This window comes from Quercus robur, chromosome 7 (genome assembly GCF_932294415.1).
Source record: "Quercus robur chromosome 7, dhQueRobu3.1, whole genome shotgun sequence".
Taxonomy (NCBI): domain Eukaryota; kingdom Viridiplantae; phylum Streptophyta; class Magnoliopsida; order Fagales; family Fagaceae; genus Quercus; species Quercus robur.
In genome coordinates this window covers 38,500,555-38,520,496 of record NC_065540.1, presented here as the reverse complement: position 1 = coordinate 38,520,496, position 19,942 = coordinate 38,500,555, and the positions used below count along the sequence as shown (strand labels likewise).

The 19,942-nt window shown below is 32.6% G+C and overlaps 1 protein-coding gene across 1 annotated transcript; it reads left to right on the top strand.

Annotated features, from left to right (window-relative positions):
* Positions 1 to 17,276: 17,276 nt before the first annotated feature.
* On the top strand, positions 17,277 to 17,823 carry LOC126691354 (uncharacterized). Its single transcript, XM_050386405.1, has 2 exons — positions 17,277 to 17,363; positions 17,479 to 17,823. Exons 1-2 carry the CDS (start codon positions 17,277 to 17,279, stop codon positions 17,821 to 17,823), a joined length of 432 nt encoding a protein of 143 aa, XP_050242362.1.
* Positions 17,824 to 19,942: the final 2,119 nt, after the last annotated feature.

The window sequence follows — 19,942 nt, the reverse complement described above, 5'->3', positions numbered from 1 at the left end:
TCGAGGTGTCAAAGTGAAATACGTGAGGGATACTTTCGGTCAGTGTGTGGGGTCTCGTGATGACGTGGAAAGATCAGGGCCCTCGATATGTATAATTGAGAATGATTGACTAATTGGGGTTCGTTAAAGATACCAGTAGAGTGGCTCGAATGTTCCACGCTGGACGATTTGATTGGTTGTTTTATGTTTTTGGGTTTGATATGTGTGTTAGTTTGATTGAGACGGTGATTTGAGGCGCAGACAGTTGTGGGCTATGGGCCCGTTGAAAAATATGGGATCTTACAAACGGAAATTATTCGTACCGACGCAGATGATTGTGAGAGGCCGCTCCATGCAGCATACAAAATACTACCTCCTTTACAAACTCTTACTATTATAGAGGTCTATTTATTTATTGGAAAAGTATAAAATCACACAATTTTCCATAACTTCTTAGTATAATTGTAATGTTATAAAGTGTGATTGTTGAAAAAAAAAAAAAAAAATGATGAGTTAACCCACCCACAATTTATCACGTTACAATCTATTTATTTTCCTTTATGGTTGAGTTTTTTCTTTGGGCAAAATTTTAGTCTAATGCTCCACTAGACGAGATGTAGACACATGATTAATTTTACACGTGTTTAAATTGTATCAAATCCAATATATTGAAACGCTGGAACCAAATTAAAGTGTTCTTTTAAAAAAAAAAAATTTATCTTCTTTGTCAACCTCCAAAAACAATGCATGACACCAAGTAAAAATAATTTTTATTGTTGAAATTACCTTGGGTAGTTCAATTAGTTAACATTTTTTGGTGTTTTTATGACATTTAGAATTCAAATCTCTTACACTTTTTGTACTATTGATTATGTAAAAAAAAAAAAAAAAAAAAATTACCCTAGAAAACTCTTACCTTTCTATATATACAAACAAAAAAAAAAAAAAAAAAAAAAAAAAAAGAAGAAAGAAGATAAAAACAAAAAACAAAATAGCTTTTTAAATGAGCAAAAATAGTTAAAGGGGCATCCTATCTCAATGCTAATTTTAGTTACTTTGATACATAGGCGGAGCTAGGGGGGCCAAGGAGGGCCATGGCCCCCTCTAACTTTTAAAATTTTCCATTAATCTCTATTACATTTGATAATAAATCTAAAGATTATACAAAAATGCATTCACGGGTCCCTCTGAGAAATTTTTTTGGCTCCGCAACCGCTCGATACCATCTTTTTTCACATATTAAGTCTTATCGTACGTCTATTTTGTAAGTAAGTGAAGGTGGCATGGAAGATATAAAATCTGGTGTTGATTGTCATTTCCTTTTATACAATATCGTCAGCTTTTCAATTTTAATTTATAGGAATAGTAAGAAAAGATAGGCTTGAAAAGATAAATATAAATTTGATTTGAATAAATAGATAGAAGATCAGAAAATAAGATTTGGTGAATCTGATATTAGAATATATAGAGATGTCATTAGTGTTTTTTTTTTTTTTTTTGATAAGGTCATTAGTGTTAATACATAAGCGAATTAGCAATTTTTGTAATTTGTTTTTAGCCAATCTCAGCCAAAAAAAAAAAAAATTGTTTTTAGCCAAATTGGCAAACACCATATTAGAAATAAAAAGACTTGTACAGCCCACCCAGCTTTGCATTACTGTTCAAAATTGTGCCAAAAAAAACCCATGTTTAGAGCATTTACATCTGTTCATATATAATAGAAAAAAGTGTAGAATTTACACAGTTTTGTACAAAAATGACTTATATCAATCTAAGTATAGTTGTGCACTATTTATGTTGTATTTAGTTGTTTATTCTTTCTTTACGTATTTCGAGAATGAATGAAGGGAGTGAATGGTGGTTGTTGTGTGTGAGGACTGAGGAAAGAGAAATTAAAAAAAAATCAAGAAAATTGATTATTTTAATGAAATATAGTGTAAAATAAATAATCTGATATAAAGTATTTTGAAAAGTGAGTATGTAAAATAAAAATAAAAATAAAAAAGGTAGGTTCTTATGCTAAAATAAACAGAAATTTGTGTACGAGCTGAGGTGAATGCTCTTAGTTGGGCAAAGCTCTCTCTCTCATAATGAAAGTATTATGGCCAATTTTGTCGTGGGAAGTCACTGGCGTCTGTTGAGAAGTGGCTAATTTAGGGCGCCATAATGGGATCTTTTTTTGGGGTGTTGTTGGGGTTGTATCAAATTATCAATGGCGTTATCAAGATTGCTTTGTGGAGTCCCACAGTGGTTGATCTGGCCATAGGGGTCACTACTGCGAGGCAAGTAATGGCTAATCTTGTTGTGCGTGTGTGTCATTGAGTCACTAACATTTGTATGCAACCATTATACTACAAAATTTAAATTGTTGGGAAAGTTTGGAGGGCAAAAAAAGAATTATCAGAATATTTTAATAGGATGCCTTGAAAAATGAATAGTAAGACATGGGAGAAATTATTGGGCATGTCAAGTAGAATCCTACCCCTTTTATGGGGGTGTGGGCCCTACTTATAGGACTCATACTAGGCCCCACCTCCTATGAGAGGGGAGAGGCTCCATTATATGAATTTTATAATTTCTTGAGATGTAAAGAGTATTAGAGCATCCACATTAGTCCTTCTAAATTTTCTATCCATTTTACACGAAAAAACCTACTTTTTCTATTTTACACTATCACTTTTATAAAACACTAACATCAGTTTATCTATTTTACAAGATATTTCAATAAAATATTCATTCTTCTCATTTTTTTATTATTTCTCTCAACACTCTTTACCTATATACGCGCACTCTCTCTCTCTTTTCAAAACAGATCACCACTCTCTCTCTCTCTCTCTCATTCTTTCTCAAAAACCAAGCTCCACAACCGGCCGATCCATGAACCAAGCTCCATGACCCGTTCCTTTCTTCACCGGTTGATCCACGAACCAAGCCCCGACGACCCAGATCCTTTCTTCACTGGCCGACCCACGAACCAAGCTCCAGCGACCCAGATCCTTTCTTCACCGGCCGATCCACGCTCCACAAGCACCGATCTATCTCTCCGATCCACAAGCACCGATCAGTTAGTAACTCCGATTAGGCTTCGATCAAGCAAGACCCATACCCATGAGCTCCGATCAAGTGAGACCCACGAGCTGATCCGGTCATTCCAATCAAGCACCGAACATTCCGATAAGCACTGATCTCTCTTTGTTGTTTGTCTGTTTGGGTTTGTTTGTGTGTGGGTGTGTTTGTGTATCTCTGTGTTTTTTTTTTTTTTTTTTTTGAGCAAGTGTATCTTTGTGTTGATTTGTCTGTGTGGATGTGTTTGGGTTAATTTTCAGTTGATTTTGGGAAATTTTTTTGTTGATTTTGGGTTAATTTTCAGTTGATTTTGGTTAATACTCTATGCTAGGGTGGTTATTCTGGCGCGCTTGTAATGGTTGAGAGAAGTAGTTTGATGGAGAGAGAAAATAAAATAAAATAATCATTTACACACGAACAGTAACTGTGTATATTTACACGGTTACTGTTCATTTACATAGCCGGGTGTATATTTTGCACAATTTTACACCCACTGATGTGGGTGTTTTTTTGGCCAAAATGTGTAAAAAGGGTTGTTTTATATATTTTGCAAGAGTATCCATGGAATGATGTGGATGCTCTTAAAACAATAGATATATAGTTAAAATAGAAAGAGTGATTTTTTATTGTAAAATTTGGTTAAATTTTACAAAGATGGATATGAATGGTCTTATAATAATAACCATAACAATGAATGTAGAGTGGGTTCCAGTTAACTTAACTGGTAAAGTCTTTGATGGTTGTATAAGAGATTTGGGGTTCAATCGCCGCCTACACCAAAAACTGATTGGTATCTTAGTCTGTTGATAAAGAGCTATCAACAGGAGTGGACGCTATAGGTAATTTATAAAATAAAAAAGAGTTCAAATCCCCTACCCTCATTATAACTATCGAATTAAAAGAAAAAAAAGTAAAAAATGGCGTTGTAGTAAAGGTGTGGGCTCTCATATCTAATGCATTGGAATACTAGATGCAACACAGACACAGTATGTGTCCAAAATTAATCACATTTAGCGCCCCATTTCATTGGATGGAAGCCTTGCCCTTGTTGTAATAATACTAACTTGCCCTTGTTGTAATAATTCTAATGGTGGTATGTTTTCACGGTGTTACATACTACTATGTACCAATTACAAAGATCACAACAATGGCAATATAGTAAATGGCAAAATTAGTAGTGGGGCCTTTGATGCTAAGGCTTCACAATGGTGGTGGTAACAATATCAATGGCAACATAATGACAATGGTGATGGTAAAGGTGATGGTAGCAACGACATACGATGATAATGGCAATTCCTCTGGGCCTTGTTATAACGATTGTGGAGTTGTATATGAATCAAGTTGTTTATGAATAGTTCAAATTCAGCTAGAGAAAAAACTTGTTTATATTCTTCTATTTAGTAAACGAGCCAAACTCAATACCAACTTTAGGCTTGATTATTAAACAAGTCAAGATCAAATATAATAATGTGTTTGTGAACAAACTCATAAACATGGAGACTCGAATTAACTATATATAATACTACATATTTATACGTATAGTTGTTTAAAATTATATTTATATAAACTTGAAATTGAGTTGTATAAGTCTGTAAATTAGTTCATATGACATAAAATTAGTATTTGTAGTTTATTCAAAACATAAACAATCTATTTGTAGTAAAAATTCATAGATTTGTAAATGGGTAAAATACTTTAGTCATAGTTTTATTATAAATAAAAAAAGAATAAGTTAATCAAGTAGCTTGCAAATAAGCTAGCTTATTTGCAAGCTACTTGATTAACTTATTCTTTTGAACATGATTAACTTATTTGCAAGCTACTTGATTAACTTATTGCAAGCTAATTGAGTGCTCATGCTTACTCGACAAGTAAATGACCAAGTTTGAACATATAATTTTGTTTGGTGATGAGCTTGAGCTCAACTTGTGTTCGAAATAAAATTAAATAAACAAGTCTGAACTTTTTAATTCTCGGCTCAGCTTGTTTACAGCCCTAATAACAATAGACTAATATTGCTGGCAATGACATTGTGATGGCAGCAACAAAGAAAGCAATGAAAGTGGTATTAAAGAGATGATAATAGCAGTGTGTGGGGTTGTGATGGCAATGGCTACATTGCGCTAATGGTATTGGTAGCATCAATGACAGTATGGCCCTGTGCGGTGATTAATTATATGGTGAGGAGCAATGAAAAGGGTAGTGGCATTGCTATAAGCCTATAATAATATGGTTGTAATGTGAAAGCAGTAGTCATGGTACGGTGATCGGGCTGTGTTGACAGTGACATCAATTGCAATAACCATGATATACGATGAGAATGATCGTGGCAGCAACAATAGGGTTAGTGGAAATATTAATGATGGCGTCAATAATAAGATTTCACAAGTGAGATTAGTGATATACATATATATATATATATATATATATAGCTGAAGATTGAAATTCTAATACTTTATCACTTAAGTTTTTGATACCTCACAAATTTTACACATTAATATTATAATATATATATTTTTAAGTTTAATTATTTTATATTTGAATACTCAATTAAAATCTCATTTTATCCTACTTTTGTTAATTAATGAAATAGAAAGTTTCATATACAAACACAATAATAATAATAATAATAATTATAGGGGCAAGGGTCCAAGATCGTATAGTGAGCCTTAGGCTTTATCCGAGAATATAAATGGGTCTAAGGAGAAGCAAATAATTATTAAGATATTCCCAGACCAAGTTCCATAAGTAGAGAGCAAATGAATGGCTGTCCGAGGAGTACATCCTCCTCGGACTTAATGAATATGGTTCAAAATATATAATCCAGCAATTAAAGTGACCTTTCAGGAAGGTTTAATGACAGGGATGTGCTTCATGGACATGTGAGAAGGAAGAAAACCTAAAAATATCTAAGGGAAGGCTGACATCACCGCATTAAATGCACTACAGCTACTTTACTAGCCGCATTTATGTGGAGAAGACCTCTGAACAGGCTACCTTGGCTACCGCAACTCACAGAGAGTTAGAGAAGGTATCTGATGGGACAAGTATTCAAGTAGAAGTTTGGATGATCAATAAGTGAAGGGTGAAGATAATTCAAAAGAGGATATATAAGGTGAAAGACCCTTTATGAAAGGGAGATCGAAAAGGGAGAGAAAAGAACAATATAGCAATCTGAACCATTCTGATATTCTAGAGTGATCATCCTATAAAGATTTAACCTCCTCGGACTGAAAGTTTATTGATATCAGCATCCCTGGTTTGTATTTGACTGCCATACAATTTAATACTAGCCGTTGTCCAACTCATTAGGACCTAGTTCTTTGACCCATTCTCTACAAATTCATTATATTGGGCTCTTTGGACCATGACTCCATACATTTTGAGTTTGGCCTCAAATTGTGACCCTACAATAATAATAATAATAATTACTATTATTATGTTTTAATAAATATCATAACAAATACCTATTAATTATTATAATAAATATCTATCAAAAGTAATTATCATAATAAAAATCTATACAAATACAATCATAATAAATACCTATTAATGACTACCATAATTATCAAATTTCATATTTAATATTTCATATATAAACAAAATCAAAATAAATTTCTATTAATAACTATCATTATTATCAAATTTCATATTTATATACAATATAAAAAAGAGAGAATAGTTTTTTTATTGAATTTTCCTAAAAATATATTATAATAAAGTAGGTCATATTTTTTTTGAACTTTCCTAACTAGTGTACTAGATAATTCACCTTGGGTCATAAATTTTTTTTTTAAATTACTCCTTAATTAATTCAAACAAGGGAACTTAGTATATAAAATTATCATCATCCCACTTTTAAGTAAATTTTTTGGAATTTCATATTTGAGTAATGAAATTAATTAGGGTTGTAAATGAATTGAACTAAGTATCAAAAGTTCAGGATTGGGCCACAGGTTGAAACTTTATAATAATAAAAAAAAATATGAATTGCAAATTACACCCCTAAAGTTTGAGATTGTTTGGATTTTGCACCTTGAAATTTCAAAATTTGGATTTTACCCTCTAAAGTTTGGAGTATTTGGATTTTACATCCTAACGTTTCAGAATTTGAATTTTAACCCCTAAATTTTAGGGGTATTTGGATTTTACACCCTAAAGTTTAGGGGTGTTTGGATTCTACACCCTAAAGTTTTAGAATTTTGAAGCATAAAATCCGAAAACTTCCAAACATTAAAAGGTAGAATGCAAATTCTAAAATATCAGGGTGTAAAATCCAAACACCCTCAAACTTTAGGGGTAAATTCCAAATTCTGAAACTTCAGAATATAAAATCCAAGCACCTCCAAACTTTAAGGGTGTAATTTGCAATTTACCCTTAAAAAAAGTTAAGGATTGGTTAAGTAAATTTTATTTAAACAGAAGTCAAAACTCGAGCTCGAGCTCATCACCAAACTAAATTATATGTTCAAGCTTAATTCATTATCTTGTCGAACAAGTATAGTTTGTTTACGAGCTACTTGATTAACTTTTTATGTTCTCATTTATAGTAACTAAATACTTTCTCCTTCTCAAATATATGATAATAAATAAGAACTAAATTACCGTTGAAATCATATTGTTTGAGTTACTTATATAGCATTATTTTTGTTTATGAACTTATAAAAGTTAAATTTTAACAATAGAAAATAGTGTATTTATATTATAAATGATAATATTTAATTATTTATAAACTTATTTTCAAATTTACAAATTCAATCTCAAATCTATATTATTATAGTTTTATACATGTAAATATATTATTTATTTTTTATGAATTGGAAGATTCTTATTCAAAAGCAAAACAATTACAAAGAGAGCAAGCTGGTCTCCAATCTAATCATAGATACAACACAAGGAGGGTCATTGTCCAAATAAAATTTAAAAAAAAAAAAAAAAAAAACCATATACATTGTTCAATAAGAACCACTTTACCAAGGCATGAGCTGTGTTATTTGCTTTTCTAGAAATCCAATTAACGGAGCAATATATGTAAATATATAGGAATATTACTTTAAAATGATTGAGTTACTTGTTGATCCTCCGCCATCTCTCCAGCTGGATAAAGAGCAAAGAAATGATTTCTTACTATTTGGAGCTTACTTTAGATATGATTTGGATGTGGAGAAACAAAGCAATTAATGAGAGTTCTCTTTCTCTGGAGGGTCAAGTTAACAGAAGCATTTAGAAGTTGTATTGGAGCATTGGCGGCCCAAAGTCCCAGTGTTGGCAAGTGTCCCAACTAGAAACAATGCCAAGTGGTGTTGTCCAAGCCAAGGTATGCTAAAGTTGAATTGTGATGCAGCAGTAGGTGATTTATCTTCATGTATAGCTGTTGTTGCCAGAGATTGGAGAGGGTAGTTGGTGTTTGCGATTTCACAGAAAGTTAACACTAACATCCCTGTTCAAGCTAAGGCTAATGCCATTCTATTGGCTGTCCACTTTGTTTTGAATTTCTCTTTTTGTAATTGCATCATAGAGAGTGATTGTAAAGTTTGTATAGATGCCATTAAAGCTGGTGGGAACTGGGAAGTTTATTCCTCGGAGAATTTTGAATTTTGTGGACTCAATTAAGAATGTAATTAGTGACTATGGTAATGTATTTTTAACTGGGTTCATAGGGAGGCTAACCAGATTGCGCATGTGCTAGCCAAGTGGTCCCTTAGCCAGTCTTTTTTTTTTGGTTATTTTAATGTAGGATTTGGCCCTCCAAGTTTTGTTAATGTTATTTTGACTGAGGCATCCCAAACTATTGTATATGATGTGGTTCAATAAGATTTTTATTCAGCAAAAAAAAATACTTAAAATAATTCTTTTGTTGACCATCTTGTTTACGATATATTATTATTATTATTATTATTGAATTTGACTCTTTTTTTTACTTTCTTTTAAAGTGGAACCTAAAATTCACAGCATGGAATGAAATACTCAAAATATTAAAAAAAGAAAAAAGAAATACTGTTTGATTGGGAAGATGATTGATTGTGCCCATCAGGTGCCGTGGAGTCATCATTTTCAGTGAAAATGAGTGATAATAGAATCTGTCGCATTGTTTAACCCTATCGTGTGCCGTGCGGCACTAATAAAGGCCCCCAAATAATTATCTTGTCCATTTCCACTGCCGTTGGTTGACACATACACATATGGACATGGATATCCACGTCACGTCAAGCCACCGAATCTGCATGGCAGTCCTGTGATGGTATGCCGTGTGACAATACTGCCACTCTTTTGGTAACTTTCATAGCCCTCTTTTTCCTTATCGTTCTTGGGCGTGTGCATGAAATCGTTGTCCAAGACATGTTCTTTCTTCATAATTGATGATGGGTCTCTAGTTCTCAAGTTGAAAACAATGAAAAGGCACACACGTAAAGTTTAAATAATTCATCTTATTAATTGATGGCTCTATTTTGGAGATCTTGTGGGAGGCATTTTGGGACTCCTCAATTTTTTGGATTAAGATTAAAAAAAAAAAAAAAAACTATTTTGGAGATCTTGTGGGAAATCTTTTGGGACATGCAGTTCAATTCTTTTGGAATTGAGATTTTTTAAGGTTTTCCAGCTAATTTAATAGCATGGTTTAGACAATCTTCAATACAATGCCTACACACATTCAAAAACATATCTAAAATTTAGGTGGTATCGATGTGATGTCGGTTTATATTTCTTTAGGGAATGTTCAGTATACTGAATGTGGATTACAATAAGAATGGTAATATTTATTACTGGAAATAAAATGTGTTATAATGAAATAACTAAACATATTTATTAGTTTGGTTGTGAGTTATAATATTAGAATAAAACTTAAGTTCTATTTTAAGAAATATCTCATTTATACAATTATATTGTCTAGAAAGTAATATATTTTAAATTTTAGAGAGATGAATTATTTTTTGATGATTTTTTATTTCCATAATTGTTAGGTGAATATGGAAAGTTTGTTTATTTGGAAATATATTAATGTTAGAAATTATTACATCTATTAAGGAATAACTATTACAATCCTTTTAGAGATGAATAGTTATTTCTCATTTTAAAAAATAACTGTTCATAAGGACTGACTATTCTTTATAATAAAAACATTACCAAACTATTGAATATCTAAACCATAAGAATAACTATTACATTTAGGGATGACAATTTTGCCCCGCCCCACTTGACTCGCTTCGCCTCGTGTGGGTTTTCCCTGCCTCACAAAAGTGGTGAGACGGGGATGGGGTGAGATTTTAGACCTGCACCACGGGGCGGGGCGGGGATGGATTTACACTTTTTAGACCCACCCTGCTCCGCCCCACATTAATAAGGGTTAAATTGTAATTTTTTCATACTTTAAAACCATACCATTTAAACAAAAATATCACCAGCTTATTTTATTCTACTTAACGTGACTTTCTACCTCTTTTTTTGTCCCTAGCAAAGTTGAAAATAAGGTACCACTTTTAACGTTTTCTTTTGTCTTTATTAGAAACAAATTTATATAGTATTGAATTACTGATTTCATTCATGACTCATATGTCTTTCTTAACTTAGATTTCATCATGAACATAATATATTTTTTTTTTTAACGAGGTACGGGTCTGAGTTTGAATATTTGTGTCTGTGTCATTGTGTGTGTATGGGCATTTGTTTGTTATGAGGTACAGGTTTGAGACTTTGTCCCTTTTTCTATGAAAAGTCACAAAATGGGAGAAATTAAATAATGTATACTACTTAGTAGTTTATAACATTTACTGGGTAAAAGAGACGCATCTTAAATGTGGCTTTATTCTTATCTTCCATTGAATCGATGTTTTGAAAAAAAACTAGACCTATCAAAGAGGAAAAGAAAGTTATAAAGGAGATTTGTTTTAGTGTTTTTTAGGCCAATGAATACCTATTTGTGTATGTGTTGCTGGTGCTATGATTTCTAATTTAATTGTTTAATGATGTTGCCAAATATAGTTTAATTGTTTAACAGCGTTGCTTAATTGTTTAATGACATTGCCAAGGAGATTTGTTTTAATTTTTTTTCTTTTTTCCATTATTTTATATTATCTTTGTTGGAGAAATATAGTTTGTCCATTACTAAGGGTCCGTTTGGATACAACTTATTTTACTGAAAACTGAAAACTAAAAACACTGTAGCAAAATAATTTTTAAATATGTGAATAGTACCGTAGGACCCGTGAACAGTACATGAATAGTGTACTTTGTCTCCTGCATAGTGAATCCATGTGCATGAATAGTGCGATTACTGTTCATACGCGCTGAAAAAAAAAAAAAAAAAAAAAAAAAAAAAAAAAACGCAAAAAACGCAAACGTGAATCCAAACACTCACTAAGGAGTGTGAAAAAATGGTAATAGTTGTAAGGAAAATTAATAAGAAATAAAGTTTTACAGGGTGAGACGGGGCTTCACGGGGCCTTAAAGAACGAGGATGGGGCAAGAAATTTTCCCCGACATGCGGGGAAGGGCAGGGCGAGGATGGGGCAAGAAAAATTCATGCGGGGTGGGGGCAAAGACCCCATCCTTCGGCCCCGCCCCATTGTCATCCCTAATTACATTACGATACTTATTACAGTCTACCAAACATGCTCTTAGTGCTTAAATTAGCCTCACCTTTTAGGGATAATGTTGAGTTGTTGTGATTTTTCCGATTTTCCAAACTTAACGCAATGTTATTTTATTTTTTTGCATGATATAAAATTTGTTTTAACTTTATAGTGTAGTAAAAATTATGCTTCTTATTTGATGCTGAGGAAGTGGTACATTACAGAGATCACTAGAAAGTAATGAATCTAATGATCACTCATTTACCTTTTTAATAAACGAAAATTTCCCTTTGAAGAATTCCCTATGCACTATTACTTGTTGAATATTCTATTAATTTTCTCGAATGTGAATATATTAGGACCCATGCATAGAAAAGGAAATCCTCTCTTTTCTTGGTGCATTTTTCTTGAATTTTTCTCTCTGTCTAAAACATAAGGACATTTCTATATCATTGCCCTCTTTTCCAAAACGTTTGCCTTAAACATGCTTGCAAGATACGCCTTCATTTGTTTGCTATGTAGAATTAAAATAACTGAAATAACATTTTTGTTTCCTATAAGATGGCTTTAAGTGATTTTATGGGTTTTATATTTAAAGCATTCACATCTGAGTATTTATAAAAGAGTTAACATTGGAATTGCTTAAACTCCAAAAAAATCTATTTTACAACCCCACTCCCCAAAACACAAAAACCAAGCTTTATCCCAGTATGCACATATAAATTTTTTTTTACATACTTGCTATAGTAAAGGTTGTACTTGTACAACCTTTATTAGAGCATTCACATCTGGGTGTCTAAAAAAATACATATTTTGAAAAACTATTTTATCTATTTTACCATTCCATTTTACAACTCACCAAACATCTTAGTTCTTATTTTTTCCTCCAAATCAGCACTATTCACTTTTTATTCAATTTCTCTTTCTCCCTCTCCTACTTAATTTTCTCTCTTCCTCCCCGTCTCTCTCACCAAGTCACTCCTCTTGAAGCAACCCAACAACTTAAATGAAGCCCAAATCAACAACCCATCACACTACACAGCCATATAAAAACTCAAAGAATACCAAGAGAAACCCACCACCACCAGAAGACCCATCTCCACCTCAAGACCCACCTCCACCAAACACCCACAAACACAGATATTCAAAGGAAAAAATAACACAAATTAAACCCAAAACCACGAACAAAACCCACCACCATCACAGGAAAATCCCCACAAAACCCACCACCACCATTGCGAAAAAAAAACCCATAACTGCTAGGAACAAAACCCACCACCACCTCCATCAACAAAACCTAACACCACCACCACACTAGGACCAAAACCCATAAAAGCTACCACCATGAGAGAGAGAGAGAGAGAGAGAGAGAGAGAGAGAGAGAGAGAGAGAGAGAGAGAGAGAGAGAGAGAAGCAATTTTTTAAATATTATTTGATTGTGTAATTTATATTATTTTATTGGATTGTATGTAAAAATAAAAATTGAGATGTTGGGTGTATTGTTAAATGAGTTGGTAAAATAGATAAAGTAGTATTCGATAATGTAATTTTTTTTTTTTTTTTTTACAACCCAAAAGACTACTTTATCTATTTTACCAACTCATTTAATAATACACCCTACATGTCATTCTCTATATTTCCATACAACTCATTAAAATAATATACACTATCCAATAAAATAATATAACTCATCTTTCTCTCTCTTTTCCCCCATCTCTCTATTTCTCTCTTCCTATCTGTCTCTTTTTCAACCACTTATCACCCAAATCCATCCTCAGATAAATGCATGCATCACCCACCACCCATTCAACCACCAAAACTTAACAACTACCATCAATAGAAACTAAAACCACCACCATAAACCAAAGCAACCACCACCACTAGCAGCAACCAAAGCAGCACAACAACCAGCCACAAAAAACACAATTAGGCACCACCACGCCAACCACCAAAACCAAAACGGAAACCCAAACCCAGCCATCAGCGAAGCTCACCACCAAGTAATGCTTGTGAGGAAGAGAGAAGACAGTCAGAGAGTAAAAGGATGAAGAGAGAGAATTAGAGAGTAAGAGGAAGAGAGAGAATTGTGTAGGGAATACTCATGAAATTTCTAGATCTGTGAGATGAAAAATAGAGAAAAATATGTGCCAAAGAAAAAAAAAATCACACAAGACAATATTTATGTGGTTCGGCAATTTATCTATGTTCACAAAGTTGTAGTGATTTCAATATTCACTGGGAAAAATACAAGATGCAGTAGTATAGTTTTTTCTCTCAAAATAACACACCAAACCCTAATCTCCAATGCAAAAGTTTTTACGATTCTACATGTTAGGGTATGTGCCCTAAAATCCAATTTATTGGCATGTTATAAATAATTAAATTGTTTAATTATATGAGACTATTTATAAATGAACTAATGAGACATTATCATAGTCCTTGAGATGTATTGTATGTGATTTAGTTACAGAAGATATAAATCATTAGTTCTTTGTAAACTCAAAATATAGTTCGTAATCGATAATGAAATTGGGCGTTTCATCTGCGAAGACTATAACTCATCAACTAAGATGGTTTGTCTTGATCATGGAAATGGAGACTTCTAGTTGATGTGTTGATATGTCTTAAGTGTGTAAGACATATTGAACTAGATCGTTGTGAGATTAATTATTCAATTAATAACTGTCACTTGAATAATTAATCTCATGACTTCTAATTTCATAAACTTTTAATCTAGAGAGGATAGTGAACTCGATCATGAAATGTAGGTTATTTTGATATATCAGAAGTGAGATCTAGTTTGATAGTCAAAACCTTAGTATGTTGGGTAACCACACGTAGTGTTGAGGGAACACATATTCTTAAGATGAAATCCATAATCTCTTTCTATAGAGACATGAAATATCCCCTTGAGATAAGTTTAATGGGAACTGGTTATTCAGGACTAGCCACTTTAGTAAAAAGTTACTAAAGTTTATATTTATGAAATTATATTTCATAAATATGAATAACTAAAAGATTAAACTGGGTACTCAAGGAATAAAATAGTTGTTTACAAAGTGACAGTTTATTATGACTTTGTTCACTATGGATATTTCATGGAGGGGTCAAATGATATCATATTAAAGTTTTGGGATATAATTTATTAATAAGGCCTAGAGTGCAATTACATTTCCATTGTGATACTTATTATATAATTAATGGTAACTTTGGGCTTGTTAGAAGTTGACAGATAAATCTGAAGCCCATTGGAGCTAGAGCCTTATTGGTCTCTTTTGGTCCCATCTCAAGCCACACACTTAAGCCCAATTAGATAATCAAATATTTATTTAATAAGAGTTATTAAATAAAGTAACCGCCAAGGCAGTTAAAAACGCACGTATGATTAAAAGGAAGAGAAAGTAGCTTTTCTCAACAGAATCTTGGAAATACACTTTTCCAAAAATGAAAATTAACATACGTAAGAACTAATTAAGAGACCACTTATCTTGGACACCATGTGGAATTGGGATGAAGATTGAAGGTATTCTCAAGTCTTGTTTTTGAATTTTATTGCACCAAGGTACACTTCTTTTCTTTGTTCTAGAATTCAAGGTTACATGTTATCTATTATAAGTGAAGTAGATTCTTGTGTTGCTTCCGCTATGGGTTTTATATGAGATGCAAAACTAGATTTTCCAACACTACGCACACGATAACGAAAAAGCTTTCAATGCTACCCAATACCCCTCCCTTTTCCAAATATTTTTACGAATTCGTTTTTTTTTTATATAGAAGTGCGCTTTTTTGGAACGGCCATTAAAAAATTATAATAAGTTATTTATTTCTATAGTTGAATGTGAAAGACATTTATTGTTCAAAACCAATTGTTCTTTACTATTAATACTATTAATTCTCTATTTATTGTTTAAATTAAATAGGATTCACGAAAATCCTTTTTTTTTAAGAAATTAGGAAATATTATAAAAGTGCTATCAGCTATGGTTTTTAAACCCAGGAGAGAATTGGGAAATATTACAGAGATACAAGGCTTTTAGGCTTTTAGCTCATTTCTAATACGTTGGGTATACAATATACATATCTTTCCATGCAATCTTTTTCTTCCTTGTATCCTACTTAAGTATCCCAATGAAGATCGTTTGGGCCTAAATTAACTTATCCGATACCTCTTTATGATTCCTAATGATCTTTGAAGATTATTTAGTTAAGAAAAGCATCATGGCAATCGTGTTTCATCTACCAATAATGTGCTAAAAGCTATAATAAAAAAAAATATATATATATAGAGCTAAAGATTATTATTTATTTGAAGGACAACAAATGTTTGAAGGGCATTTGAGCCGTACAAGACCAGTTATGGTTTGGAAGAAAGATATTCTAGGGCATCCGATCCTTAAGACTTGGAGCCCACTGCTGTTAAAAAGTGTAGCAGTGGGATCCATTAGCATGTGTTCATGTCCAACAAACAAAAAAATTGTGTAAAGAGGATACTAGTCCCATTGTATCAGACAGGTGAAACTGGTAGGCCTAGAAGGTGCACTTAGCTCCCATTTGATTGGAGTACCTTTATTTGGTAAGGCACGAGAACATCAATTAATAATTTAATATACATTGGCAAATGGCAAAGGTATGCAATTTTGAAAGGTGACCGGATTCCTTATGTCTTCTTTGATGTGAAGGTTCAGTTTGAACCCATATTGGGAGATGAGGCCTAGCACTAAATAGAGATGTTTGTGAAGCTTTTTGTGGAGATTGAAGTTTGACAATATGAACTTTGCAACATAATTTATCTTTGAAGAGTGTAAATATAAGCATGATCTTCACCTATAAAGTATGGACATATAAAGTATGGACACAAACATTGATACCAATGGATTCAGATCAGGTGCAATACCTAGAATATTGCACCTGATGCAATTGTAATTAATGGTTGAGATTGAAAGTTGAAAAAAACAACTTTCAATCTCAACCATTAAATAAAATATATTAAATGAGAGTTAAAATGTAAAAAAATTTGTGAAAGAAAGTGAGTGAATTGCAAAGAACATTGGAAAAATGTTTTTGTTTTGTGACAAGTGACAACCAAACCCTTTTTCTTTTTTTAACTGATTAGAAATATTACTACATAAGTATTCCTAAACCAATCCATTAACTTTTGTTTCTAAAAAAAAAAAAAAAAAAAATCCATTAACTTTTCCCCTTGGAATTTAGTCTAAAAGAAGCAAATGGAGAAAATTTTGATTCAGTATAATTTGATTGCTTCAAATGTTCAATTTATTCAAAAAGAAATCTTAAATTATGTTGTTTTTCACACGCTTATGGAAACAAATTTCAATTTAACATTTACTTATAAGAAGCAAACCGGAATTAAAATAGCAAACCAATAACAAAAAACAAATTTCTTTGACACTTTCAAGAACTGGAGCCTTTTAATTTTGGGCCACCAAATATTTTCAGTTTTCAAAAAAAAAAGTTGAATTGGGCTTTAATTAAAATTTTGAATTATTTTCCGGCCCATTAATCCATTTTTGACGGTTAGAATGAGAGTCGGTGCATAGCTGGGTATATATGTGAGACCGACTTAAAAGACTGCTTTTTACGGATAGAGCAGTAATCTTGCGGTGAAAGTTTCTAATCTTCTTGATCAGAAACTAATCAAATATGGCTGAGAATCAAAATTTGGCTATGAGAAACATGGTGAGCAATGAAACTGAAGATGGGTCTGGTTCTGTGTCAGAGTTGCTTGAGGTTGAGATGGAGAAGATGATAAGCTGGGCTTGTGGGTGACAAGCTCCGTCTAGAGGTATTTTTCGCATATGATATTTCAATTCTTAATTTTTTGCCACACTGCAATGTTGATCAGTTGATGCATGTGGAGAAGTGTTCCAAATCCATAGGAAGAGATGTGAGCATTGTGACTGATAAGTTGTGGAAGAAATTCCAAGGAAGAGAATTTCTTCCACAACTTATCAGTCACTTTCAACTTTCAAGTGCTAATGTTGTGGTCCAAAGTATGAGGGAAAGGAAGGTGTGGTTAAAGTGGGAGACATTATATGAAGCAATACTGAAGGAAACTGTGGAGTTTGAGAACAAAGTGAGTGATCGGATTAGGCAACTTTACAAGAAAGAGAATGAGAGAAAACTGAGTAGGCAACTCAAGGTTTGCGAAGTGGTGAAACCCATCACAAAAAAAGAGGGGATGCAATGAGGTCTCTAACTTGAAGAAGGTTAACTTGATGAAGAAGGCAAGAGAAGAGTTTGAGAATTGCAGAGAGGTGAAGAATCTTGCTGCTATCAACAGGATTGCCTTGCAAAGGAAAATTCATCATTGTCCCTCTTTGTTCATCAAGTGATTTTGGCTAATATGGTTTTCATTAATGAGGAGATTTTATAGTATTGTTGAAAGGATTTAATTTTTTGTGTCTCTGTTGGTCAAGTGAATTTGGCTGATAGGAAAGAGCTTTGCAGCATGAGACCCATTTCAAGTGTTCTGTTTGATAAATTTGATGACTTTGAGGACAGATGACTTTGACTTATGCAGCATTTTATAATTGGATAGACAATCAATAATTGTTGGATTTATCATCTACTTTGGATAGAAAATTCTCACTCCATTTAGGCAACTCAAACACAACGATTCCAGAGAAGGATGAGCTTTTAAACCTTCTCATCAATAATCTCCATACAAACCAGTACCATTTTTTTTTTTTTTTTTGATTGAGAGTTAATTATCAGATGTATTATTGTACAAGACTCGAAATTCTCTTTTACCATGCAGTTTCAAGTTTCTTTTGTGAAAATTTAAAAAAAAAAAGAAAAAAAAGAAAAAAAAAAGGACATAAATCATACTAGCACCCAACATGCTGCTTACCCCAGGTACTAGACTCCAAATATTCTTTTACCATAGGATGAGGCGATTTAATTCAAATTTTAAAAAGTTTCTTGAAAAAAATTTATTTCTCAATTCAAGTGTATTTGTCAGGTGCAGTGTATGACTAGAATTTAGACCTGAAAAGAATGACATTATTAAGTGTCTCACCTGTTCTTATTTCTTCATACCTTCAGGAAACATGTATATTCGAAACTTTACAATGGTACTCAGAACTTGACAATCCTTCTAAGATAAATAGATCAAACTAAAATCCACTCCTTTTCTGTTTTTTACAAGTGATTTCTGTCCATGTTTAAGAGCATGACTGGTCAGAGCTCATATCCATGTTGTTGCATGCACAAGATGAAAACTTTTAGATTTAGAGTGTCCCTGTAATATGATTCTTACTACTTTGGTGTTTGTGTGTACAATATTAATAATTAATTGAAGAACACATCTGTCCAAGCACATTCATGAAAGCAATGCAACAATTAGGAGAAGATCTTGCTTTTAATGTATGAAATATTGGTGATAGAATACAATCCAAAAGCTGCAATGTTCTAATTACTGTTATATTATGCTAACTGTATCTTTTTTTTTCATGTAACATTGAAATACAGTCACGATTATGTTGGGCGGTGGAAAGTATTGCCATCAGATTGAAAAGATTGAGTATTGAAATCAAGGGTCACCTAAGGAAAAAGTAGCTGAAGTTCATTTTTATCCAAAGTATTTTTCTCAGTATGCCTTACACCAAATAATATTGCTTCTTATTGCCTTGGACTGGCACATGCCCTTGAAGCTTGCAGTGCTATCTGGCTATTGATGCGGGAACGTTGTGTTTTTGTTGTATCTGTCAAAGGAAATGAATTGAAATAGCTCGACAGACATGGGATAAAGATTTGTAGGTCAGTAAAAGTTTAATAATAAATAGGGTATCTGATGATGTCTGCCATTATATTGTAGATCAGTAAAGTAATTAGTAATAAGGGGATGTATAATTTTGGAAGCTAATTATAGTATGCCAAACCGAATATAAATTCGGTTCCAAAAAAAATGTGTAATTACATGACACTAAAATGACTTGAGGATTTATTGGTTTATAACCTGAATTAACAAATAACTTGAAAAATACCAATATAAGATTTCACAAGATAGAAACAGAATCTTCATCATCAATATATGCTGAAATAACTATCATAGCAGCATTAAAGTAAAGTGATTTGAAGTCCATTTATGTAAGGATAATCATCAATGTAAACAGGCAAACAGCTAGAGGCAACAGATTTGTACTAAAAAAATTGTCTGTGAAAACTGATTAATCTGCTTTGACCCTTGCCCTCAAAGGGCATTAACTGCCTTTCTTATCTTTGTGGCCTGAAGGGAAAAAATTCAATCTGAATCCCACAAACACAAACACATGAAGTGGCATAGAAAATTAACCTAATAAGTTGAA

Excerpts from the sequence above, each read along its gene's own strand:
- LOC126691354 (XM_050386405.1), top strand. The coding sequence starts at position 17,277 with ATGGCTGAGAATCAAAATTTGGCTATGAGAAACATGGTGAGCAATGAA. Across the intron at positions 17,364-17,478 it reads CTGTGTCAGAGTTGCTTGAG|TTGATGCATGTGGAGAAGTG; the intron begins GTTGAGATGGAG and ends AATGTTGATCAG.